General features: G+C 42.2%; 1 protein-coding gene across 4 annotated transcripts in view; it reads left to right on the forward strand.

Annotated features, from left to right (window-relative positions):
* Positions 1–26,606, forward strand: part of il1rapl1a (interleukin 1 receptor accessory protein-like 1a) — a 168,396-nt gene that overhangs the window by 70,524 nt on the left and 71,266 nt on the right. For all 4 annotated transcript variants that reach the window (XM_079666994.1, XM_079666997.1, XM_079666995.1 and 1 more), the window contains 2 exons: positions 3,928–4,114; positions 5,371–5,524. In XM_079666994.1, coding sequence (XP_079523120.1) covers positions 3,928–4,114; positions 5,371–5,524 — 341 coding nt within the window. The remainder of the gene's footprint in view (positions 1–3,927; positions 4,115–5,370; positions 5,525–26,606) is intronic.

Genomic DNA, 26,606 nt, shown 5'->3' on the forward strand with positions numbered 1-26,606 from the left:
ATCCGAGGGCTATTTAATGCATTTTGACCTCCATGACTGTTGCTGGTCGGATTTGAAATGCTTATGATTTTCGTCGGTATTAGTGAGATGCATGTGTACCAGAAATAAAGTGATGCCAATGAGCTACTTAGCGGCAATGATAACCTCACATGCTACAATGATTGTATTGAATCACAATACAATCTGATCTTAATGTAAGCACCAAAGCTGATAGTCAGCACTTTAAAGCCATAGTCATTGTTTCATGTCTAATCCTGTGTGCTGGAGTAGAAAAGCCAACACAACAAAAGATGTGTCTCTGCCCTAATACCTCCCGACTGCACTGCATGTATCGCAGGATAGTTTCCAATAGCTCGGGGCGTGTTGTGTACTGTCTATAAATGTAGGTAAATCCCCCTGTGCTAAGTTCGGCCTTTCACTGAAGCCCTCCAGATGTTTTACTCAGACAGAGATATAGAGGCAAATTGGAATGCTTGTCTTTTTTCAATGTTGCGTGAATGTGTGTGTGTGAGGGTAGTTATCTTTGTCCTTCTCTGTCTGGAAATATAAGTCTAATCGCTAGTTTTCATGTGAAGGTGACTTCATTTACATAGCAATCGCTTCTTGCTGTCTTCTGCGCTCCCTCTCTTTCACCCCTTTGCTCTTTCTCTGCCTCTCATTCCTCCGCATGTCATCTCACATAAGGCCTGTAACATCGATTCAAATCCATCAATCTGTCTCCCTCGCTCTGCCTCTCGCTTAACCACAGTCCCTCTCTGTTTCACCTGACTTATTTTATAATAGGTCTTGTAATGAGTCTGTGTTCTGCAGTAGGTGCAACCACGAGTATTCCCTTCCCGTGATCACATTATCCAACGTGGGGGGGGGGGGGGGGGGGGGTTAATAACGTGTGGAGAATTAGCTAACGTGAGCCGCAGACTAATATCCAAAGCAGATACACTCAAATAGAAAGTGACAGACGTGAAAGACACCACAGGACTGTGCATCGACCCCCGGCTGTCCATCAATCAAGCACCTCCACTGACACCTTCCCACAATGCCACAGGGTGCCCGCTGTGAATATTTAACATGTAGGGATGTATCCTGTTGGGTCCCTGGGGACTTTATTGGCTCAGGTGCACAACTATGAGAGGTCATTTCTGATCATCTGCCCGTTATATCAACAAACGGCGGGGGTTTACTTGTACGTGTGTGAATCAGGGGCGCCGCCAGGGATTTTGGGCACCATGAACAGATAATCACATTTTTTTTCTTAATGTTCTCAAATTGTTTGGGCCCCTGTCAGTCACGGGCCTTTAGAATCGTCCTAACTTTTCACCCCCTTACGGCGCCCCTGTGCACATTTGTGGCCACGTGTTTTAGGGTGTGTGTGTGTCGGAAGTTGTTCTGTAGACAGATATATTATCTAAGTGTACTCTGTAAGCCTACAGCACTGCATCTTCCCACTCTTTCCCCTCTAGATAGGACGTAGCAAGTCGATAATGTTACATATCAGCACCAAGAGGGCATTTCTCTGTTTCAATATCTTGCATCTTACTTTTGCTTCCTACGGTGTTTTCCAGATGCCCTCTTAGTCATCTCCTATGTTGTTGTAGAAGTACAGTATCTTTTTTTTCTCATTCCAAGTAGATATTCTCACTCATCGCTATCTCTACTTAGTTTGCCATGATGGCACATAGCCGTGTGTGTGTGTGTGTGTGTGTGTGTGTGTGTGTGTGTGTGTGTGTGTGTGTGTGTGTGTGTGTGTGTGTGTGTGTGTGTGTGTGTGTGTGTGTGTGTGTGTGTGTGTGTGTGTGTGTGTGTGTGTGTGTGTGTGTGTGTGTGTGTGTGTGTGTGTGTGTGTGTGTGTGTGTGTGTGTGTGTCTGTGTTTTATGGTCCCAGAGGGTCAGAGGGGTTTATACGAGAGAGGTGACTCCCTTATTGCTTCCATAACCTGAGTAGATCATATGAAACCCTGTCATTTACAGTGAATGGGAGCATCTGGCGAGCCGTAAATGTAATGTAATGAAATAAAATGAAAGCCCGTATGGCTGCACGGCATTGAGTGACCGACCAGATCACAGCCAGGCTGCATGGAGGGAACACAGACCTTATTAAAGGATGTGGACTTTAGTCTGGATTGGGTCTGGGTCCAGGTTGCCTTCTTTAAATTAAGGAAATCCCTGATGTTACAACTATTTTAGATTTCAGTGCAGCAGATCTGGACTGGATTCTGTGGTGCTGTTATCACTATTACAGTAGCTGCTTACCACCCGCTCAGCTGTTGGCACGTTGAGAGCCGTATGGAGGCAATCCTTTGATTCGAAATAAGAAATTGAGAACAATTTGAAATATCCCAAATGTTTTGAAAACTTTATGTAGATGTTAATTATTTGATGAAATAGTTTATTTATATTTATAAAAAAAAAGCCTCTGCAAATAAATTGGGTGGACAGGCAAATTTCAGGCAAATTTGAATAGGAAATTAAATCACCAAATGACAAAAAAATCGAAATAGTTATTTAAAAAAAATCAATTTGTGAAACTTTTTGTAAATGAATGGTTGCCTAAATCAAATTTTTAAATAATTGTTTGCATATTAAATAGCATCTTTAATCTATTTAGCGAGATGTTTCTTATATATTTCATTTTTGGCAGCTTCTGTCCTCCATACCGTGCCCTACTTTCTCCTTTTCTGTTTTTAAAAAACTCTGATACATGCTTTCATTACCTCCAGACTACACTCCAGCAATAGCATTCTTCATGGTGCATTGTCCAATATTCTTAATAAACTCCCGTACATCCACAACATTGCTGCTCGCCGGCTCATTCACTCCCACTCCTGTGACCACATTACTGTCCTTAAGCACCTCCACTGGCTTCCTGTTCCAAAACTGATTTTATTTAAACTCATTCTCTTTACTCACAAAGCCCTTCGTAACCACCCACCTTCTCCACAGCCACACTAATTTCCACAGCCTCCATTTCTCTGCACCCAACACTGGATCTGGGCTTTCTTTATTAAAGCCCCTCTTTCTCTGGAACTATTTTCTAAAACACATGCATCAATCATGCTATGTTCAAGAAATCAGTCAAAACTCACTTTTTAAAAACTGGTTTTAATGTACACCTTTCTGTGCCACACAGTGCTTTTGCTGTATTTTAGCCTTCTAGCTTATTCTGTTAAACATATCATGTAAATTGTTTTTGTGCATCTATAGAAGCGCTCTATGAATAAACATGTGGCCAACCTCACTAATTCTCTGGTGGCTGAAAGGGAGCAAAGCCCTGCAGTAATGACGATTATGATGATAATAAAGGTACGGTGAATAAGAGAGAGGTATCCTTCACCTGTGTGTGTGTGTGTGTGTGTGTGTGTGTGTGTGTGTGTGTGTGTGTGTGTGTGTGTGTGTGTGTGTGTGTGTGTGTGTGTGTGTGTGTGTGTGTGTGTGTGTGTGTGTGTGTGTGTGTGTGTGTGTGTGTGTGTGTGTGTGTGTGTGTGTGTGTGTGTGTGTGTGTGTGTGTGTGTGTGGGTGTGTGTGGGGGTATGTGTGGGGGTGACGACTAAGTCCTTGTGATGACCAAGCAGCTTTCTCCTTCCTTCATGTCATGAGGCCCTCTCAGCGTTTGTCTCCCCTCTGATTAGCATTCCCAGGCCCTGGCTGATTCCCCCCATAAATCCAATAGTGGTTCTGAGTGTGACTCATTGACTCGGTAAAGCTGCTGAACACGTCGTTATTGCTAACCCCACAAACAGAGGGGAGGAGGAGGGAGCCTGAGGAATGGAGAAGGATAAAACTAACTTAAAGTGTATCCGAGGGAGTTAATATCAAATTCCACCTGTGTAAGAGTCATAGTACTATCAAGGCTCATCTTATTTTCCTCAATGTATCATCAGCAGCATGACGTTAAAGAGGTCTTACTAATACTTTTGTTTCTGCCTGCAGGAACGCTACATACTGCATGAAGGTGTCCATGTCTCTGACGGTGGCGGAGAATGACACGAACATGTGCTACAACTCAAACATGAGGCGAAATGAGAAAGCAGAGCTCAGCAAGAGTAAAGACATCCTCTGTCCTGACATAGATGACTATGTTGAAGCTGGAAAAGATCCGGACATCACCTGGTCTAAGGTGGGTGGGATCCTGTCATTATATCATAGTTATGCTTGCCTAATTGAAGTTTTTTTGTGTGTGTCTTAAATACTGTTATTTGTTATATTCTAGGCAAATGAATAAGGAAGGCATGTGTCTTTGTGATTATACAACCAAGAAATCTTAAATGCTTCAGTGGTTTGTTTTCATCTCACATCTTGACTGTTATTGTTTAAAATGCTTGGTTAATAATGTGGTTCCAGATCACTTAGGCAGATTATGTATGGATGCAAATGGTCCGGATGAATTACATAAGAGCGTCATCTGAAGACAGCAAGGACTCGGCAGAGGGCAGCCACACAGAGATGGCTTTCATAATGAACACCAAACTTATACGAGGAGGGAAATTGTGCGATGTCACTCTATGCCCTGCGGAATAAATGGACGCCCTCCAAATGTTCCCAGTCCGTGATCTTTATTCATCGTGCACCTCCCCTCCTCTCACCTGGGTCCTTGCCTTTCCCAGGTCATGCACGGCCCGCGGACAACCGAGTGCATCCCAGTGCAAGGCTCAGGCCAGACTAATCACAGGCAGATCAGCAGTAGATTAGCTCGGCGGGCTCGACCTCTAGGTTTTTCCAGAATTCAATTACATTGTGGGTAATGACTGGGAGTGCTGGAACCTGGAGTTATTTGGACCACTGCAGAGACACAGTGATTGAATTCGAAGGTTGCCGGGAGCAATGGCAGAATAAAATCCGCAGAGCCATCGCTGTCCCTGCCACAGCATCGACAGGCTGAGCCTCGTGTCATGGAGACGCTTATTGTGCCTGCACACACACATATATATATATTCACACATGCTCACAGACGCAGCACAAACACACTTATTTTGCCAGCAGAGACTAGTGTAAATAACATTCTCTGTCCTCTGTGGCTATACTGCAGTATTGAATGGAGGATATTTAGTTCAAAGCAATAAATCTTGATCAGATAAAAAGGGATAATGGCCAAGCTTTATTGCTTTACCGTATAGAGTTTTTATGCAATCCCACTTCATGCACTTTCCTAACGCTCAGTAACGTTAGAAAGCTTCTGTGTTCAGCTCTTGAGGTCTCATGGTGAGTTGTTCTTAAATTACATAATTGGCCATATTATATGATCCCTGACCATATGCACTACACAGTACCTTTCCCTCTGTCTTCTGCAGGTCATTTTGTATTCCACAGTGAGTAATCAATGAGCTCTGGGTAGAAGTTTAAAGTTTGACCTTTCTGTCCTCCTCTAATGAACAGGAGTGCCGGCCCAAGCAGTGGCGTGCCAGTATCATCCAGAAGAGAGACATCCTGTCCATCCAGGACGTAAAGGAAGATGACATTGGGAATTACACCTGTGAAGTCCAGTTTGGTGGCTTCGTGGTCAGAAGGACGACCGAGCTCACAGTCACTGGTAAGTCTCTAGGAGAAGAACATAATAACAGCAACAACATAAAAAAAAGGGTGTTTTTGCATCTGTGAAATGGCAGGGGTGTTTATTCTACAAACTCCTGTTAATGCTGGGGGAATCGATAGTGTAGCAGCTCTAACAGTCACTTCAAGAAAAGGAATGGATAGTAACGAGTACACACACACACACACACACACACACACACACACACACACACACACACACACACACACACACACACACACACACACACACACACACACACACACACACACACACACACACACACACACTCATTGAGCACTGAGCACTGAAGTCCTGCTGCTGTGTTAATTGCTGGGGGAGGTTGAATGCTGGGGTCTGGCCCCGATGCCTTCTTCTAACTCAGCACTTTCCAGTCAACCAGGCAGCGTTGAAATATTTAAGGCTATAGGCTAAACCCCTTCACACGAGAGCTAAAGAGCCAGGACCAAGGTCAGGAGATTTACAACTCTGCTCTCTGTGGCTATCTCTCTCTATCTCTCTCTCTCTCTCTCTCTGTGGCTATCTCTCTGTGGCTATCTCTCTCTCTCTCTCTCTCTCTCTCTCTCTATCCTTCCCTCTCAACAAATGAATGCATTCATTCGTTCTCTCTCAGCTTGAATGTACTGCGGGGGGAGACGTGGGGATAGGGGGGTCGGAGCACTGCCAGGTCAATCGCTCTGATTAGGGTTGATGCAAAGGTCAAATCCTGTATTCATGTTGTTCTACTCTCCTTTCTCTTTCTCTTAAACCAGTCTAGCTAGCTAGTCCCACCCATTGTATGTCGGTGCTGCGTACATCTGTTTGATGCCACCTATTATTCGGTGCCCAGAAGCATCACAGTGTGCAAATTAAACGCCTAAAATTGTGTTTGTGCGCATTGATGCCAAAGCAAATTGAATGAGCTTTGCTTGACCTCCAATTTGTAGTAATTATATGGCAATCATGAGGGATTGTTAGAAAACACTGCATTTCCAGGAAAAACTCATATGTGCTTCCATTGCACCGTTTATCGATGTTTACTGCAGATGTGAGTAATTAAGATTGAAGGTTGTAATCTCAAAAAGCCCATACTACAGGCTCATTGCATCATGTTTGGTGTGTGTGAGTTTTGTATCAAACAAAGACAATAGGAACAAAATGTGTCTGCTACACTGTTTGTTGGTTTTTAACTAGGTCATGGAGTAAAGCTCTGAAGATGTTCAATGTTAGTCCACACAGAAGTAGTGTAAGCATTTGATGAGTATCTTGTGTGGTGTTTATTTGAGTGGCTGGTCATTGCTTCTTTGGGAAATGAAGGTGATAGCAGTGTGAGATACACAGGCTATTTGCTATCCAGCAAACAGGAAGATACTTACCTGAACATCAGCACGGTGTGCAGCGGATGTGATCCTGGAGGTGTTGCTTCCAGATTGGCTACTCTCTTGATTGATGGGCCAGCATTTTATCCCCTGTGGGGCTCAATAAATATGAGGCAGATATGAGGAGGAAGATACACTAGATTTCATTTTATCACCATTACCATCACAGAGGGGTATGCCAAGCGCCCAGTGTGGCCATGAAAGTACTTAAATCAGAAATTCCTGAAGACATGCATGGGCGACATGCATGTGGAACTATATTCAGAGGTAGTGGCCGCCTGAAATAGTTTCTTAACCAGGCTAGTTCTTTTACAATTACAATATTCCCTATTTAGAAAAAAACAACTTATTTCCTATCTCTATCCAAGTCGTTTTTTTGTCTGATTTTCTCATGCTTTGAGATATAGGCTACCGAGAGTTCTGGGATATTCATATGTTTTTGTGAAAACATCTTGAATGTATGCGTGTCGAATGAGTCCCATGTTGGCTGTGTGCTGTATACTTTGGCTTCATCCACGTGTGTGTGTGTTACCCTGTCGGCGTGACCTCGATGTTCTTATAATGACTGCGGTCATAAAAACTTTATTGGGTTATAAATAAACACAGATCACATTAATGATACAGAGAGGAGGAAGGAGAGAGGAGAAACTGCAGGATAAAGATACATAGAGAGGTGGTAAGAAAGAGAAAGAAACACTGGTGAGGTGAAAGACATGTTATTTTTAAATATGAGTCCTGCCTGTATGCAATGTGAGGTATGAATATCTAATAACTTTGGCTGAACAATATAAAGTAAATAACTGGCAGCAGCAAGGCTTCGTGTTAAATCCGACTTGTGAGTCAGAGAGACTTAAAAGTAAAGAGAATAAGAAAGAGTCATTTTTATTCTCTCTCTGAACCAATTTTCAATTTTTCTGTGGAGTATTTTTTCTCGGTTTCTTATTAAATCCACACTTGTTTCTGGTATGTGTTTGTAAAATGCTTGCATGGCCACATATGCAGTATAATGTATCTCATAGAAACACCCGCATCATCTGGGGTATATTTGCGCATGTTTCCTTGATGAAATGTCAATAACGTGTCAAAATGTAGAAAATAATTTAGTTTCGACACAGGAGTTGCAACGCTCTTCAGCTTTAATGCAGCAGGTTGATTCGGGGATCCCATAAATGTTTCCTTCAGGTTCAGGTTATTTATTTGTACCCGTAGGTAGATTCTGTTTGCAGAGAAAAAGACAAGGGTTCTATCCTGACATTAAAAACAAACACAACCAACAGACACATCTCTAATAAAACGACTAGTAGAAGTACAAGTATACCCGGCTCAACCAAATCTCAAACATATTTTAAAAACATTTTAAGAAGGAAAACACTAGTACAAACATGGACATTCAAAATTCACAATTAAATAAATAAATAAAAAATAGGCATCTGTGTGATGCTCCTATGATTTGTTAATTTGTGCAATAGCTGCTGGGATAAAACTGTTTTTATAACGCTTCGTTTTACTCCTTTGGACGAGTAACCTCCGGCCCGAAGGAGGAAGCTTAAATTCTTAGTGCAGAGGGTGGGAGTCATCATCCTTTCTTGCAATACAAAAATTAACATGAAGCACATTTTTAAAATGAAGACAATGCTCAAGTGTGACTGACCCAGGGTCTTATATTTATTAGAAAACATGCTACTAGCTGAAAACCCCAATGGCTACTTAGAGAAATTGCATCACAATAGGTGCCGGTATTAGTCCCCAATTCTCTGTTTTATCAACAATGCTGTTTCTGCTGTAAAAATACGGCAGGCTCTACATTAATAAAGCATTTCGCCTTATTACAATACCAGTGGGGTTCCTCCTCTTTAAGGCTGTAGTTGCCTTGAATTAGATTAGCTCCCTCTGACCATAGGCTCATTTCCTTTAATAAACCCACACCATCATCCCCTCAAGTGGGCGTGAGATTATCCACATTTTATCACATCCTGTTAAAACCACCATTGCCTGGACGGCAAGCATAAAAGGCCAAACTACCCCCGAGCCCCGAGCGCTAATGTTGTAGTTTATATGATCGGCCACGAGGATGAAGGAGGTCATTAAGTTTAACTGATCTTAGAAATAACGCAATAGACACTTGCCTCTGCTTTGACCCTGCCTGGCTGCAAATTGTGTGTGCGTGTGTCTGTCTACTGTCCTGACCCTGCTGCGCTATCTGAACTGAGGTCAGTCTTGTAATAGAGGTTAACTATGGGCATAAACATAGCCTCGCCCAGATCAGGCTGATCTAGGGGCCTCTTAATCAAGCCCCGATGCTCCTCAGGTTAATAGAAATGTAAAAGAAACAGCGACCCCTTGTCTCATTTATGTTCCCTCCACTTTATGTCAGGGTTCATTTAAATGTTACGATCTCCGGAACAGCCTGTGCGGAGCCATCACGGTGTGTATTGAGAATAAGAAACACCATTATCAACAGATGGAAAGGATTTTGTTTTCTCTCTGCCCTCCATAGACCTTCACCTCAACCTCCCGTCTGCGAAGAGAGTGCATTTCTGTGTACTTTTATAATTGATTCATAGCTGAGGCAGGTTCACTATTCCCCGCTTCCTCTGAGGAATACAGAGCGTGGTCAGATAAGTCTGCTCCTGTGTTTACCCCCTTTCTATTCTCAGAGACACGAGAAGCAACGCCTCGACTGAAACGACCCGGTTATGATTAATTGATACATGTGTACAATAACGGCCTTGGATTCCTTTTATTGTGTTTGTGTTCTTGTGTTCTTATATATGCTTATCTACAAGTGTCTGGTGCAATATGGCTGTGTTTTTTTTAATAATACATCTGAATTAATTCGACTCAATGTTTATAGTTCTCCCAGGCCTCATTCCAGCACCGTGTTGGTAAAGCTACAATGGTATAACACCAGATAAAAGCTCTGTTCAGCTGATGTATGCAGCTCCCTCTGCGGTCTGTAGAAGGCAACATACTATACAAAGGAAGCGGGAAAGGGGGTGAGAGTGATAATGGAGAGGGAGAAGAGATAGACAGAATGAAAAGATGAGAGAGGGCTCTGCTCCTGTATCTTATCTGTATTCCTTGCCAGTGTTTCCCAGCAGAAACAGTGTGTCCAGGACTATAAACAGACTATTATGCTACTGTTTATCACAGTGCACATTACCGTTTGCCTCCGTCGGACTTACTGTAATGGAGTCGTTTGGTTTGATGGATGCCTCGGGCGTGGGTTTCTATCTATCGCTCCCATTATACCTCTGTCTGCATCGCCTCTCTGTAGAAATGTCTGCATGCGCATTCAGCATAGCCCGCGAGCATGGTGATTGAGGTTATGACCAATGTAAATGTACCGTTTGGCACAGTGAATTGGAGGTTCAGAGGGCAAGAGGGAATAGAGGGGAGGAGAGGAATCATCTGCTTTACGTCTTGCGGTATATCCACAGTCAGAGGAAATATGCTATTGGAACACGCTTAATGTACAATGAATAAAGATATACAGAATGTGTGGAGAAAATAATCGGGTGTTTTTTTTTTCTTTCCAGCTCACTCGTTCCGAAAGTGCTGTGGCTGAATTGCACGCTTTAAGTAGACGCCGTTACATTTAACATTCATCCATCAGGGTTCACACAGTAAGCTGATTGCCCTTGCCTCTCTGGGCGAGATCTCACATTTGAGATAGGACAACATACGTGTGTTTTGGCGAAAGAGTGTGTAATGAGGAATTGAGGTGCGGGGAGGGGATTCAGGACATGGTCTCATCCCAGTAAAAGGTTCCTTACTACCGAAATAGGGTCACCTTCAGAAGCATGAACACTTCACAACCTTATAAAATGTTACTGCCGGTATGTGAGCGGACTTTTATGCGTGTCTCTCTTTGTGAGTTCTATTTATTTATCGTGCCGATAGCTTGAGTTTTACCCGGCCAGCTTGGCGTAATCTCACCTCTGCGCATGTTGGAAAATACAGGGAAGGACGGAGGCAGAAGCATTCAGCAGAGACTAAAGGAAAGAGCACTGTGGCATCCAAAACTCCTCCATCTGTCTTCCTTCGCCATCTATCAGGCTGGAGGTGGATAGATGGAGGGAGAGGCAGCGATTAGTGCCGATATTATCCTAGAAAGTGGGGTGGAGAGGAACGAGCGGGGTGAGATAAGAGGTGCGGGGGAGAAAAAATGAGATGGGTTTGCTCTCGACTGAAACGGTCTCCATCTCTAGAGCCCATGTGCTCAAGTCTTTCGTCAGTACGTGGCACCTGTGAGCCTGCTGTGGTCACGCTCAACACTCAGCCTCAGCTACATGTCCTTGGGGAGATGATGATAAAATCACACCTGAGATAAGTGTTACTCCAGCAGTTGACTTTTCCTGACTCCACCTACACAAATGCATGCACCTGTGTACACAAACACAAGCCTCAATCACTCGGTGGCTGCAGCACACACTGCGAAAGCACTTTATATGTGTGAGTTATGCAGTTTAACCTTCTGTCTGTCATACCTTTACAACCTAAAGTCAGTCATGAAGAAGTCCACGCACTTTGAATGCCCAGACTGAGCAGCTAAGTTACTCATATTACAACCAGAAGGGTGGAGCATAATGGCTCATTAGTTTGAGGTCAACTATCACTCGAGTCATTTACTAATCTCCCTCCTTCTGGCTGTCTTCTTCACCTCTCACCCGCCCCCTCCCCTTTCTCTCAAGTGTTTTCCAACTCACTTCATCACTATTCACCCGCTGTCCTAGATTCTAAGCAGGCCAGGGTTCACATTGTTTTAATTCAATTAAAATTGACATCAATCTGCATGTGACGAATTAAATTTACATCCCCCACAATTAATCTTGCCCGACCTACCCAACCCCACCCACGCACACACCCCTACGGTCTCTAGTTGGTATCATTATCTGAGCATATAGCGCTGGCACCAGAGAACGAGTGGTGGAATTAAAATCATAACTCTTTCTTTTGAAGCCTTTTTGAAGTCTCGGTCAATAATTAAACTGTTTTTCAGCGGCTGGTAAGGCACACTTGGAAAAAACTTACTTTTAAACTTATATTTTCGAAGCCAAATAAATGTAGCCTCCTCTCAGTTAGAGAGGGGATGAGTGTTTAGCACTTGACATCCATGTCAGATGTATAGCGATGACACACAACTCAAAATTTCACTCTCCCCTGCTAACGTGAGCACTTTAAACTGCTTGGAGGACATCCATTTCTCTATGTCAAAAAACATCCTGTAGTTTAACTGAAAAACAGATGACGTTCTCTTCATTGGGATAAAGACAGATCAGTCCCTTACAAATGCTTTCCAAGTCAAAACCGCTGACTAGAATTACTATTCGTACATGAAAACAAAAAAAAACCTGTGATGTTTTCTCAAGCTGTAACCTCTGGTGCTGACAAATGAAGCTGCTGTCATGTTTTACCATTTTGAGTTGTGTTAAGTATTGAGCTGTGGGTGCAGTATGAGAAAAATAAAGACCTTTTTGAACATTAGAGCATGTAAACATGTCACGATAGAGGCACAAAATACAATTATGAAACCTGAAAATGAGCATAATACGTCCTCTTTTAAGTTTTAAATGTGTGGTCCCAGATTGAACTGTGGCCGTTTCTCAATCGCGAGGAAACTGGCTTCCAAGCCAATATTTCAAGGATACTACGTCTTCGAGTGCAGCCGAAGGACTGTTCAAATGTCCAGCATACTTGGAATTCCACCGAGGCCACGTCCTTGGTTTGGGGGTAATTTCGAGGCTGCACATGGGTAGACTTCGCTTCCTTAAAATCCCCACAATGCTTTGCGCACGGACCAATTTCAAAAACCCTTGTGGAGAATGGCTGAACGACGCAGCACACGTTTAAATGTAAGTATGTACTATGTAGTGGCGTAGAACATGTGTTGGTAAATATGTTAATTTGTTACATTTGTTATCACCAAAAATGTGTTCCGTGAAAGTAAAGCAAGTTCATAATTAGATAGACATCGTGAGGTATTTATTTTCGGTACAGTTTATGTTGAAACCGTTAGAGAGAGTGGCACACTTGTTAGCTTGTTCCATTCTTCTTCGTTTTCCGAAGCCGTGGCTTGGAAGTATACTTGCTTCGTTTCTGAAGGACGTGACTTGGAAGTATGCGACTACCAAGCCAGTATCCTCGAGATTGAGAAACGGCCCATATATCTGGCATGCTTCTCTTTGACCAACACGACACATTTTCCAGGAAATGTCTTTACATTTGTGCTCAATTTTGAGATCTTGGGAATGTTGGGCCATCAGCATAATGCCCTTCCCCCGTTTATCTCCTTTCTTTCAGTCGTTATTCATTTTGTCCAATGTCAAACCAAATCACGTTTATTAAAGCATTTCAAATGCATTATTTTCTATCCGAGAACATAGATCAAATAATCTTACGAAAATAGTTTTTTAGGTTGTTTTTTTATGGAATCTAAAACAGCTTTGGTGTGAGCAAGAGGAGAGAATATATTTTGATGTCGAAAACCAGAATCTCAGCCTTTCTGCATCTTTCATGAGCATCAAAGCATACTTCTGCTTAAAATGCATGGATCTCTCCGGGGAGTATCAAATATTACTAGGCTCTTTTTTTAAGTTGCCTCAAACACTTTTATGTGTACTGCCCTCATAAACCTGCTGACACCCTGCTGGTGTGAGCCTGGTGCAGCGGTACATAGAAAAACAAAGCTTTGTTGTCATGTCTTCTGCTCCTGGTGGAAATCGCCCATGTTAGCATGAAGCATTTTGCTTTCAAGCTTCACTCTCTGGAGAGGACAGATGTTCTTTGTCGTTCTCTCTTCCTTTCTATATGTAATAAACCACCATAACATGCAGATACTGTAAAGCTGTGAAACTGTTTTCCTTTTTTGCTCTGAAAGACGAGATCCTTTTTGAAGTGCACGCTGTGATAAGGACACACGTGATGTTTGAAGCCTACATCTGAATTAGTCTTCAATATTGCACCTTTTTAAAGCAAGATTAGAGCTGCTCATACAGTCTCATTTAAACACAGCAGTAGCTTCCCCTGCACTAATGGCCTCAGTGTGTGGTTTAATTTGAACAACCAGCAGGGAAGAGTTGCGAGTCAGCTTGTTGCTCACGGTGTAACACCTTGTACTTACATTAGTGGTTTTCCCCCTCATTCTCTGCGTGTCCTCCTCCCTTTTATTTGTTCACTAATTAAGTTACAATACACTGTTGACGCTGATCATGTTATGGCCTTTGTTTCTCAGATCTCCCTGCATTCCCTGTGTGGCTTGCAGTCCAGTGGTAATTGGCCCCTTAGATCCTGACTCTCTTCTCTCTGCAGACATTCGCCTAGTCTCTCTCTTTTTGTTGTTCTCTCCTCCAAGAGGCAGCGACCACCACCTAACTTTGGGTCCATAGTTGCCGTCTCAACAGAAGAAAGTTTCCTGTGTTATATTCCACACAGTGCCATCTGCAGTATTGTTCTCATGATAGGATGTGAAAGAACTGAAGGTCAATTGGGGGCTCTAAATAACCCTCTCATTATATAGTGTCCTGAAGAAAAGAATAGACTGGAAAACCCTCGGCCCAATTAAAAGATAAGAAGATGACCATTAACAACCACGGGGGATGGGGACAGAAAATATGACAGTGTCACACATTTGATCTCAGCCACAATGGACACAGTATCCAGCAAACGCCCTGAAGTGTCTAAAATAATGAAGGGTTTCAATGTCTATGTTTTGAATTTGCATATACTAACCGCCTCCTACATACTCACTCAGTATATACTGCATACTGCCTCCAAAAAAACGCTTAAGTATGATGCACTTCTGCTCACACCCAAGCATATGCTCAAGTAAGACACATGTGATGCATTCATATGACAGGGTGAGATAAGATTGATGCAACCGTCGCCCTTTTCTTGTCACTCAATCCTCTAAATCATACATATAGTGTGCAGTCAAAGCCTCTAAGCCTAAGGGGTGGAGACGCCAAGAGACCTCAGATGTTGAAGAGCACTCCCACATTACATGATCAAGTCCCCATGTGTGTATAAGAGCTGCTGTCCTTTGAAAGCATGTTTGTGCACACATATGTTATCATGCCCTCTCTCTGGAGTGTGTATGTCCTTTTACGTCATTCTGTTATTATGGACACAACAGCAGTTCCTTAGAGAAAAACGGTTATGTCAAAACGAAGGTTTTCTTATTTTTTTCGTTCCTTCCAGTGAGCCCGTGACTAAACGCCTTAACTGTCATTACCATTTTGTGTTGCCACCACTTTCCCTGGTACATAATGGAAATGATGTCTTTACAGCGGCATTGCTGCTTCTCTCGCTCGCACTTTCTCTCCTCCTCTGGCATCCCTGCACAGTTAGAGGCTGTCCAGGAAGTGTGTGTGTGTGTGTGTGTGTGTGTGTGTGTGTGTGTGTGTGTGTGTGTGTGTGTGTGTGTGTGTGTGTGTGTGTGTGTGTGTGTGTGTGTGTGTGTGTGTGTGTGTGTGTGTGTGTGTGTGTGTGTGTGTGTGTGTGTGTGTGTGTGTGTGTGTGTGTGTGTGTGTGTGTGTGTGTGTGTGTGTGTGTGTGTGTGTGTGTGTGTGTGTGTGTGTGTGTGTGTGTGTGTGTGTGTGTGTGTGTGTGTGTGTGTGTGTGTGTGTGTGTCACTGCTAATGCCTATGCCTGCATGTATATGTATGTGAATCTGTTTTAATATGTGCTGTATGTGCACATCCATCCATCCGTGCACGCCTGCCCAGCTGTGATAACTGCAAATGAATGGCAGAGTTTCTGTTCCACTTTAAGGCCAGTTTCCACTTTGGACACACATGCAAGTTTAGGTTGCATTGCATGTCTTGCCAGGAGAGGAATGCTGTTTTTCTCTGTACTGTAGCAGGTGTTGCAGAAATGTATGAGATGATGTTAAAAGGTGCCAGCAGCACCCATATAGCAGTTTTATTTGCTATAGCAGTGACTATGTGACAGTTATCTGATGGCGTGGGTGAGATCATGTTGATAAAAGTCTCAGATTGCAACATTCACTACTTACAAAGATCACACACACTTCTGTAAAGCCTTCGACAATAAAATAAATGTCTCGTGTTTCATCTGCTGTCTCCATGACCACCTCTGCTCCTCACTGGGTCTAGCTCAAGATCAGATACCTTCTGTACCTTAATCATTCTGCACAGTAGCTGTGTGGAGGAATGAGAAAGCCAAATTGTGCATTGCTGGAGGAGCTTGAGTCAGCCTGTGTTACTGACTTGCCAGTTTGCTGCAGAATGATGTGAGTTTCAGGAGTCTCTACTCTCCTGTATTCTGCTCTATATTTCCTTTCCTTTTTCTCTCCTCTCTCTTTTGGCTCTGGTCTCTTTTATTCTCCTCTCCTCCACCTGTCTCCCGTCTCCCCTCCTCTCTCCGAGCGTCTTTTGTTGCCGCTCAAAAAGACAAAAGGAGAGTCAGATAATTACTGTGGGCGAGGGCTCTGTCCTCTCATTGTCTTTATATTCTCTCCCACAAACCATTACCTCTCTCTCACCACATTGCTCTCTCCAGCTGCCTCTGTAGTTATTTTTAAATCCCATTTAATTACACATTTTGGAGGGAACAAAGCAACTACCTGGTATGTAGTAGAAATGCTACACTATACTGTATATGAGTTGTCTCTTGCTTCCATGCCGGCTAGAGTCCCGGGGTACTGCAGTAGGAGGGCTGGGTCCTTCCTGCAGTTGTTGTTTAGCAGTGCAGTGGAGCAGGCTTTATGCTGATTAACTGCATCAAATCTGATGGATTTCCAGCGACCTCTCCACCCCTACATGTAGCTCTGGGAGCCTTTCACGGGAAAAAGGCTTCCCTTTTTAATTAGACAAGAATAGGAAATCTATTAGTGAATGTAGAGAATGCCCAGTGTGGAAAGAGGGAGTTCACTTAGTGCTGAACTGAGTACACTGCATTACTGTATTCACAAGCAAACAAGTGCTTTCTGTGTCTCTCATTCAAGCTTAGGGATATGTTTTACTTTGACAAAAACATAACCTAAATGGAATAAGGCTGATGAAAGCAACAGTGCCTTTATACCAGGAGACTGACATTGAAGCAGCTGCAAATGGAAGTAGGCTTTCATTCCACACACAGTGTCCTAGCATTGTAAAAACTCAGTAGCCCACACGGATCAATATAAGAATATAAATACTTACCGAACATACAGTTCTCACTGTAACATCACACATACGTTTGTGGACCGCAGTTGAGTTTAGTTACATGAGTGTTGAGAACAGTATAACCTATGCTGAAACAATGTTTTTTGAGGAACAAAAAGATACAATTGACTATTTTAACGGCAAACGGGGAGCAGCCAGACCAGACAATATGCTAACAAGCAGGGTTGGCAGGGTTACTTTGTAAATGTTATTAGTTACTGAACACATGGCTCTGAAAGTAATCCGAATACAGTTACAGTTACGTGTCTTAAAAAAGTAATGTATTCAGATTACTTTTTACTTTTGGAATACTTTCTTTTTCCATAACAGATGGGTATGTTTTGGTGAACAGGAGACACGTATTTTACTGTTTTAATGGCTTATCAAGAGCACAACTCAAACACGACATCTTGGTGTCATTCTGGACAGCTCCCTCTGTATTCTTTTTACTGTCTTAAACCTTTCCTTAGAATATTTTATGAATTGTAAGATGTCCTTGGGTGCTTTGAAAGGCGCCTCTAAATAGTTATCTTGCACATTTTATCGAACCATCTCCGTTTCTAACTTTCAATATATTTTAAAAGAGATCTCTCTCTCTCATCTTTGTGCGGGGGCGGGGCCTCACAGATATGCTTCATCTCTCTCTCTCTCTCTCTCTCTCACTCTCTCTCTCTCTCTCTCTCTCTGTCTCTCTCTGCAGCGCCAAGCACACAGTTCTGCCGGTAATGAATTTTACATTTTGTGAGGAAACCTTTCCACCAATAATTCCAATAAGTATTCCAAAATGTATTCACTTCAGGTTTACGAAAGTAACTATAATCAGATTACTCATTTTTCAAATGTAACGCGAGCTGAATACAGTTACTTGATTTTTGTATTCTGATTACTTAACGCCGTTACATGTATTCCATTAAAACCCACCCCTGCTAACAAGATAGCCTTGCCCTAAAGCATGTCTTGCTCTATCGTCTATCTTACTCTAAATGGACCATCATTTCCAAAATAAAAACCTTGCTGTATTTGAAATTAGGGATTGAGAAACTCAGGAATCATGAAAATCTTTACTTTGGAGATGAATCAAAAAGGAAGTGAGGTCTTTTGTCTATAGACTAAACAATCTGACTTACCTGACCCTGCTGGCCATTTAAAAAAAAGAAATGCAGCCCACCAGAAATGGATATTAATGGCAGAAAGTAGTCCCTAAATTATCTTGTATTCATTGGAAGATGTTTGTAAAATGTCCAGTTGCCAGCAACATTTAAGAAAATACATTATCATTTGACGGAAATGTATGCACACAAATACCTACACATGTATTTGTTAGGCACCGCGCCCTCTCTCATAATACTCCACTTTGATGCCATGCAGAGTACTCTTCAGTGTTGCGTAAGGCTCTAGGGGTGTCAAACTCAATTTCATACCGGGCCACATCAGCATTATGGTTGCACTCAAAGGGCCGGTTGTAATTTTAATTATATATAAATATATATATGTAAATATATAATATATATTAAATAATGTATTATATTACATTGTTGGCCCTCCATTGGATTATTATCAGATCTGGTAATATCTTCCTAAATAACTACATCTGAAAGCAGAACTCTAGGGCAAATAATTGAAAGCAAATATTCAACAATTACACCTATTGTATATTATATTCTTTGCAAGCTCTTGTGGGCCACATAAAATGAGGTCGCGGGCCGGATTTGGACCCCGGGCCTTGAGTTTGACACCCCTGCTCTATGACTTTGATAAATAAAAGAGCAGAGAGGTCTACTTCATAATCATGTTATATTTATGTTGAAGAGCTAACAGAACAGAGGGAGAAGAGAGCTTCAGCACTGTCTCTGACCCAATCACTCACTACCCAGCCTCATCGTTTATTACTTTCACGCTTTCAAATCTGTTTAATTTTTAATGCAGGGCCAGAACTTTCACTGGGAAATGTTTGTTGAATGATTAATTCATCTTGCTTATAGAGGGGAATATTTGTTTAACAATCAGTTGTGGTTCATGTGAGGATGCCCTTATTTCTTAAAAGTGCACACTTTTCGACTTGATTGAATGCTTTTTAATGTGGTGTGCGTTATTTCTTCGGCATCGTGACTCATTGAATTCAGGAAGCAGATGCAGACGAGCTTCACAGAGTGTCTCTCTAAATGCTTTGCGATTCTGCAACACTCTTCCCCACGCCTTTGTCTCGTGGCATCTGGGGCGTCTCTCTGGGATAGCATGTTACATAATTAGCACCAAATTAACACTCAATTAGGCAACTCGTGTTGAGAGGGTGGGGATAGGCTGTCTTCTGAGGCTTCGGAAATCACATCAGAGCCTCAAACACCACCTGGCCTACTGAGAACATACTGTACGTCAAATGCATATACACTTAGTTCCCTTTTCTAACACATCCATTAAAGTACACTGTCGTAGCTTGGCTGCAATTTTTAGGAATTGCTGGCTGGAAGATCGATCGCTGTGTTTCATGTGCTTTATGTTGTCTCAGCAAAAAGCTTTGATTTATAAATTGAGGCGCTAGAACGATGGGTCCTTTGTGATACTTGTGCTTCTCTGGAGACTGAAGCAAGAAATAAAAAAGTGAGAAAGTTTTGATAAAGTTCAACTTGAAAGTTTTCTTCTGCAGATCCGTCTGCAACGGAGCCAAGTGCAAGATTATTCTTTGTCATTAGGCCAAACATATGAAACACTTACTTACAAACTATTTCTGCCGTGCTTTTTCTGGAAGCTCTGATAAGAAAAAATTACTTTCAATACCAATTCTTCCTTTTTAATATTAAGATGAGTTGTCTTGTGTGTCTCCCTAAAGCAAAAGATTACAAAGAGACAGAATGAATATCCATACATGGTTAGAGAGTCAAGTTGTCCCAGATTAGTCCTGTATTATGCAACCAAGGCATCTAGAAGCTACAAGGTGTAACAACTGGAGTGTTCTGAAGCAACGGACTCAACAGCACGACAATGGCTTTAGTTTGAAGAAAACATTATTTGCCTAACAAAATGGCCGAACATGGTAGAACAGTCATACAGGCGATCAAAACAGACGAGGAGTATGCAAAAGCAGGGTCAGGGAACATAGCAAGGTCATGAACACGAACGCTGGGGAAAAACTGCTTGAACGCCTGAAAAAATAAGACAGAAATGACAAAATGACAACAAAAAGTGAACTTGCTGGAGAGGACCTTTACAAAAGGAACATTTGGTTACCTTGAACATCTATACAGGAGCTCACACAAACACACAATACCTGCTTATGTAGATGTTGGTTAATATAGTAACTTCATAAACATATTTCTCTTTTACTTTTAATGTTTGTCTCTGCATATTCCCTTTCTGTCATACACTCAAACAGCCCTCACCCATCTCTTCCTCTCTCCTCCCTAATTTCCTCTGTCTTGTCCCCTTCTTCTTCTTCTGTTTTGCACACACACTCCAGCACACACACACAGTCACACTTCTGTTGGGGTGGGGCTATTTATTTCATTAACAGCCGCTTGCACGCCAAAATTCATTATGCCAACCTTCTGTTCTCGTGCACCCAAGCATGCCAGCTAACGTGCGGAACAAATTTCTCTCTCCCCCTTCTCTTCACCCTTCTTCCCCCTCTCCCCTCCCCCCTCTCCTGCTAATAAGTATGTTTAGGATGTGATTCACCTGCATCAAAGGCTTTCTGTGAAGAGGCCCGCTTTGTATCGCTGGTCCATGATTAGTCATTACTGTCAAATCCTCTGTGTTTCCCTCTGCTGCGGCGCTTTGATGCTAACAGGTGGTTGTATCCGAAATGCAAATAACGCAGATATCGTTACATCCTCTCGTGTCACGTAGCCCTTTGATGACGTAGAATTTGACGGTACAGCGCTGATGGGGCTTCTTTGTGAAACATAACCGTATGGAGTGTCCGCCTACTACTCACTGTTTTATTCCCTTTGAACTAAGTAAGGGGAATTGTTGTCTGACTCAAATTGCACATGGGATTTTGTATGAATTAAACTGACACAAAAGTATCTGAAGGAAACAATTCACCTACAAAATGCCCCTTTGTATATCTGGGCATCATCCCGTGTTGCCTTGAGTTGTTGGAGGAATTTTGATTTTTCTCACATGCCTTCAAAAGTAAATGTGAAATCTCCAAAACTAGTTTTATTGTAAAAAAAGTGTGGCAAATGTTTTTATTTTTTGTTAAACTGTTAAAATACATTTATGTAAAAAGTAGCGACTCTGAGCCGATCCTGAAATTCTGAACGCAACATTTTTAGCATTTTATTAATGCATGAAAATGCTTTTTTGAATAGCCTCCTCCACAGAGACTGCCATGAAGGACCGCCCCCTTTACTTTTTTTAACATTTGCAAATGAAATAGACCGAGTTGCAATATAAATTGACAGGTTGCCACCTTTGGTTCAGCTGTTTTGTAACCCATTTTTCCAAGTGGAATAGAAACAGTCAATATTTTTAACAAAGTGTGGAAATAGAGGGCTTTCCGGCCCTCTGGGACCTGCCTTATTTATGAGACACAGCCATGGAAAAAACCCGCCGAACATGACTACAACTCAGAGCTCAAGTCTCCAGTTCCAGGACTATATACAATAAATCTCTTACTTTCACTTCGGCTACATTAGGCAAGACATTGATAGAAAGGACTGCAAAGAAATGTTAACATTTAATCTCTACATGTTTAACAGTTACACTGACAAGGCCAGAGAATGTGTAACCTTCACAGTAACGGTCAAAGCAAGGTGATACATCTTTGCTACATACTTAGCATTTTTTAAATCTTTGTTGGCATATAATTAGCTTTTCTATTTCTTTATCCTCAACGTTCTACCCTGTGCTCTTGATATTACACTTTGCCTCTTTCACAGTATATTGCTTTGTCCTTTTAGTTTCTGCTCCATGCAGCAACGCTGGCCGGAAAGTGCTTTGTGTGTGCGTGCGTGCACAAGGCTTTCTGTAGGTTGTAATTGCTGGTTGATTTGTGGTCGGAGAGGGTCAGACATCCTGCAGGGAACAGGTCAGGCTTTTAAAAGCGGAAAAAGAGAGCCCAGCCCTGCACCCGTTTAACCTCGGCCACCTCCAGGGAGGTCAAAGCACTCAATCAGCTCCTCTACTTTTATTAGCTTAGGATTCAATGTAAAATACTGGCAAGAGACTGCCTTCTGGTCTATTGTAGTGCCTGTATGAACTTGTGTTACTTGTATGTTGGCTGACATTTGCGTAAACCTATCACTGTAGAGAGTAGTTTAAATTGAGTAAAGCAGGAAAGGAACTGGAGAGATTTCATCTGAGGTTGAAGGGTTTCGTTATGTTGCCAAGCATTTGGATTATTCCTGTATCACAAGATCATGAGGGTAGTTAGCGTAGAAGCTGCAATAGAATCCGTTATATCAGAACTGGATAGTATTGCTTTATTCAAAGAACAGCACTGATGAACAAGTTTTTACCCTTCCTCTGAATGGCTTTGGCGAAAGTTTTATCGACAGATGTTATCCTGATCACCTGTCACGTATTTTCTGAGTGCCTGACTTTCCGAACACTCTTCCAAAGACAGCTTCTCGGATGCTGCTGTGTAAACAAACCATCTGGCGCTTCAGGTTAATGGTGCAGGGCAGAATAACACAAATGAACCTGCGATATAATGGGAATTCTTGTTGAAATCAACTCCATTTCCCAGAACAAATACCTGAAAGAACGCAGGCTGTGTGTAAACTCACTGAGGAATCTCATATGAGGCAAAGCTCAAACCCTATTAAAATGAACTCACTACTGTCGTAACCAAATACTGAAATCTTAATTTGTTCAAGTCAAGACAATGATTAAAAAAAAATGTCTGGACTCTAAGGATGCATAAACTGTCATTGCCTCTTACATTTACTTTGTTTCACTTTTTAAAGAGGCTCTATTATACTTGTTGGGGCTTTCCCTTTCCTGAAGTGTGTTACACAGGTGTGTGTGCATGTTGGTCGCAAAAGCTTAAATTCCAAAGTTTCCTCCAGAGGGAGTTTCTCTCCTTGTTTATATCCGTAACATAGTGACATCACTATGTAACACTTGTGCTTCTATTGGCTAGCACTCCAACACATTGTATATGATAGGCTGAGGGGTGGGAAATCCCTAATAGGTTGACCAATCACAACAGAGCCGGCCAGCTAACCAATCAGAGCAGACTGGGCTCTGGTTTTAGACATAGGGCGAAAAGAGGTGCCGCAGCACAGGCAGTGTGAGAAAAATAAAGAGCTTTTTGAACATTAGAGCACGGAGACATGTCACAGCAGAGACACAACATACACATATGAACCTTAAAATGAGAATTATATAGCCCCTATAAAATAAAATGGCGTTAAAAGGCATTAGGGCGGTGGTGGCGAAGTCGATAGGCAACTGCAAGGTCACCAGTTCAAGTCCCGGCAAGACCAAGTGCTACCGAGGTGTCCCTGAGCAAGGCACCGTTCCCTACACTGCTTCCCGGGCGCCGTTCAAAATGGCAGCGTACTGCTCCTAACACTAGGATGGGTCAAATGCAGAGAAACAATTTCCCCACGAGGGATTAATAAAAGTCCATCTTATCTTATTTTAAAACATTTAAGTTAACAAACACTGAGACAATCTGACATTGACAGTGAGCTCGGCGACTTGCTTCTAAATGGCCCCTCCTATCGCTGGTCCCACCACCACGGTGTCATGATGACAGATTAGGAGTCGGGGCCACAGAGGAAGTGATGGATTCGGTCCAGATGGTCACCAGTGCAGGCGGGACAGCAGGAGCTCTGTTATCACTTTTCAGCACTACTGCAAGCAGGCATGCTCTACAAACGGTTACAATACTAGCTACACACCCCATCCCTCCTCGCTGTGAGCTGTGTACAGCCACATGTGTCTCATAATAATGCTATCAAGTTATGACAGAGGTTAATTTACAAATAATGGAGTCTAAATGCCAATTTGCAGATTTAGGGAACCGCAGGGCAATTGCAGCTGTTAAAGTTACTATCACTTTTGACTCCCCCTGATTGATAAACTAATGCATGAACTTTCTTTACAAGTGAAGTTTCAGAGTTAGGAAATGGTGTGTCTGACACATGTCCAAAGAGCTGCTAGTATCCATGTTTCTAAGTCGAGAAGAAGAGGAACACCTTGATGGAGGCCTTTCCGTCCAGGATCAGCAGAGTCTAATGGCTTCTCATCAATTCCTCTTGTCTTAGGAAGTGTGTGTCATGACTCCTGTAACTACTTCTGACAAGAGTGAAGAAGCACCTGTTAAAGTTGTAAGATTCTGCTGGAGTTTGAAACCTTTCGATATAAATCTGTGTAGAGGGAGATGGGCAGAGACAGTGAGTGAGAGGCAAACTGAGGAAAGGGTGAGTGAAAACGTGAAACAAGGAGCGCCTGTGGTTTAGACGTGACAGATCGTGGGGAGAGGAAGAGGGAGGGGTGGGTGAGAGAAGCTAATGATCTCCATCTGTCTTAGAAGGCTGGGAGAGAAGAGCATCGTTAGGCTTTTGGAAGAGGGGAAGCAAACAAACACAGTATTAGACTGGCCTCACCTTGGCACTGTGTTACAGTATTAGACTGGCTTTCTATGAATCAGATGGTCAAACACAGCTTAGAGACTCTTTAGTCCACCGTTTGTGGCATGCTAACAATGGCTGCTCTCCATTAAAAATGCTCGTGTGACAATATGTTTGTTTACTCTGTACTGTATGCCAGAGTCTATTTTGGTCATTTCCGCATGTGTGTACGGTACCCATGTTATTGTTTGTTTGTGTGTTGTGTGTATCATGATCTCAGATGAGACTATTGAATCTCTAATTAGAATTTGGCACAGATTATAAACAATCCATAGTGGCTCGAACATCAAGGAGTGTGTGTGTGTGGCCATTCATGCCAGAACAAAGTGTTTGTTTGAGTCGCGCTTTGAGAATAATTTCTCTTCTGCTATGTCTAGCATGTCCTCATTGGTATATGTCTGGTATTATTGTACATCGTTGCCAATGCACATGAAAGGTTTCCAAAGATAAATGATTAGTATATTATATCTGCAGGTACGGATTGGTGTAATTTAAAAATAATGACAATATTGGCAAAACACAAAAATAAACTTGATATTCCACCCTCAGCACACCTACTTCCTGCAACTATCGTATGGTATAATCATGTGAATTAGTCAATGGTGTATCCATTACACTCAGTCTATTGCAAACGTAACTGTCCACCACATACAGAAACTTAGGAAACGTAGGAACATAAACTACAGGTACAGGAAATAGCCTGTCAGAAAATATATGAAACTTGCAGAGTATATTATTTGTATCAATCTCAGACAATAATCACAGCGCTGCACGTTAATGACTCCATCAGGTAGAGCTATTTGCATTGCTTCAGTAAATGCATCAAGGTTGACATTACTCAACATCTAGCACTGCGAAATCATGATTGTCTTGGAAGTAAGTCATTAAATGAAGTACCTAAATAAGCGTTATTTTGATCAGATACTGAAACAAATATGTTTTCAAATTTTAGTTATTCTTTATATCAAACTATGATTTTTTTCGTGAAAGGCTTATTTGTAGAATATAACATCCCATGTGGTTGATCTGTTCCAATCTTAATTTAAGTTATATTGAATAACTTCTAATGAACGTTTGATGGTAACTGGTGTTGAGTATTTGCCTGGTTTAAGTTCATGGTTGTTAGGGTCTTTTTAGCTTTGAACCAAATTAGAAAACTAATCATAAAGTCACATGTTGATATAGCAATGAATGGAGTTACATTTCTAATTATATGTTTAAGAAAATAGCTAGTAATCTGTAACCTATAACGTTTCCAAAGTTACCTTCCCAACACTTCAATATATTAGTGGTGTCTGTTATCAAGACAGGATCAAATGCAGCTGGGTAACTTTTTGACACACTTAAATTCACTCTGCAGTTAGACAGCTATACTCAGGCAGACAATATGAGAGGTATTTTGAACATTACAGCATGTACACCTATATATACAGTCTATGATGTACAATTATTCTAGTGGTATCCAAAAACCTATAGATATGGGGACCTTTAATGGAAGTGGAACGCACTTAATAACATAACCCTAGTAGAGCACAGTGGAGCTACTACATAGACAAGTTCATTCATGTGCATTTGTCACGGGGTTATTAAACACAGATGAGAAGTAACAGTGGATTATGTGAACTGCTGAGGTTGCCGTGGCGACGGGTCAAAAGGAGCTGAAGGAGCAGATGGCGGTGAGCTGACCCTGCAGGCCACCTTTCTGTTCCTCTGTTTCTTCATGTAAATCTCAGCCCTATGAGTGTCAGGTACAGCCTACTGCTAGCACCAGTGTGTATGTGTGTGCACACCTGGTGGAATCAGAGACACACACACCCTTCCAGTGGGATAAGACTGTGCGTGCTGGTTTTAATGTGCCAGCACTGTGTTAATCCCGTCCCTCAGGTGTGCCTCCACCTGCTCACACTCCCCCCTGCAGGGGACTAGGTTAGCCTCTTCCTTTTGCTCTGAGCGA

The sequence above is a fragment of the Notothenia rossii genome, assembly GCF_949606895.1.
Source record: "Notothenia rossii genome assembly, chromosome: 2".
Taxonomy (NCBI): domain Eukaryota; kingdom Metazoa; phylum Chordata; class Actinopteri; order Perciformes; family Nototheniidae; genus Notothenia; species Notothenia rossii.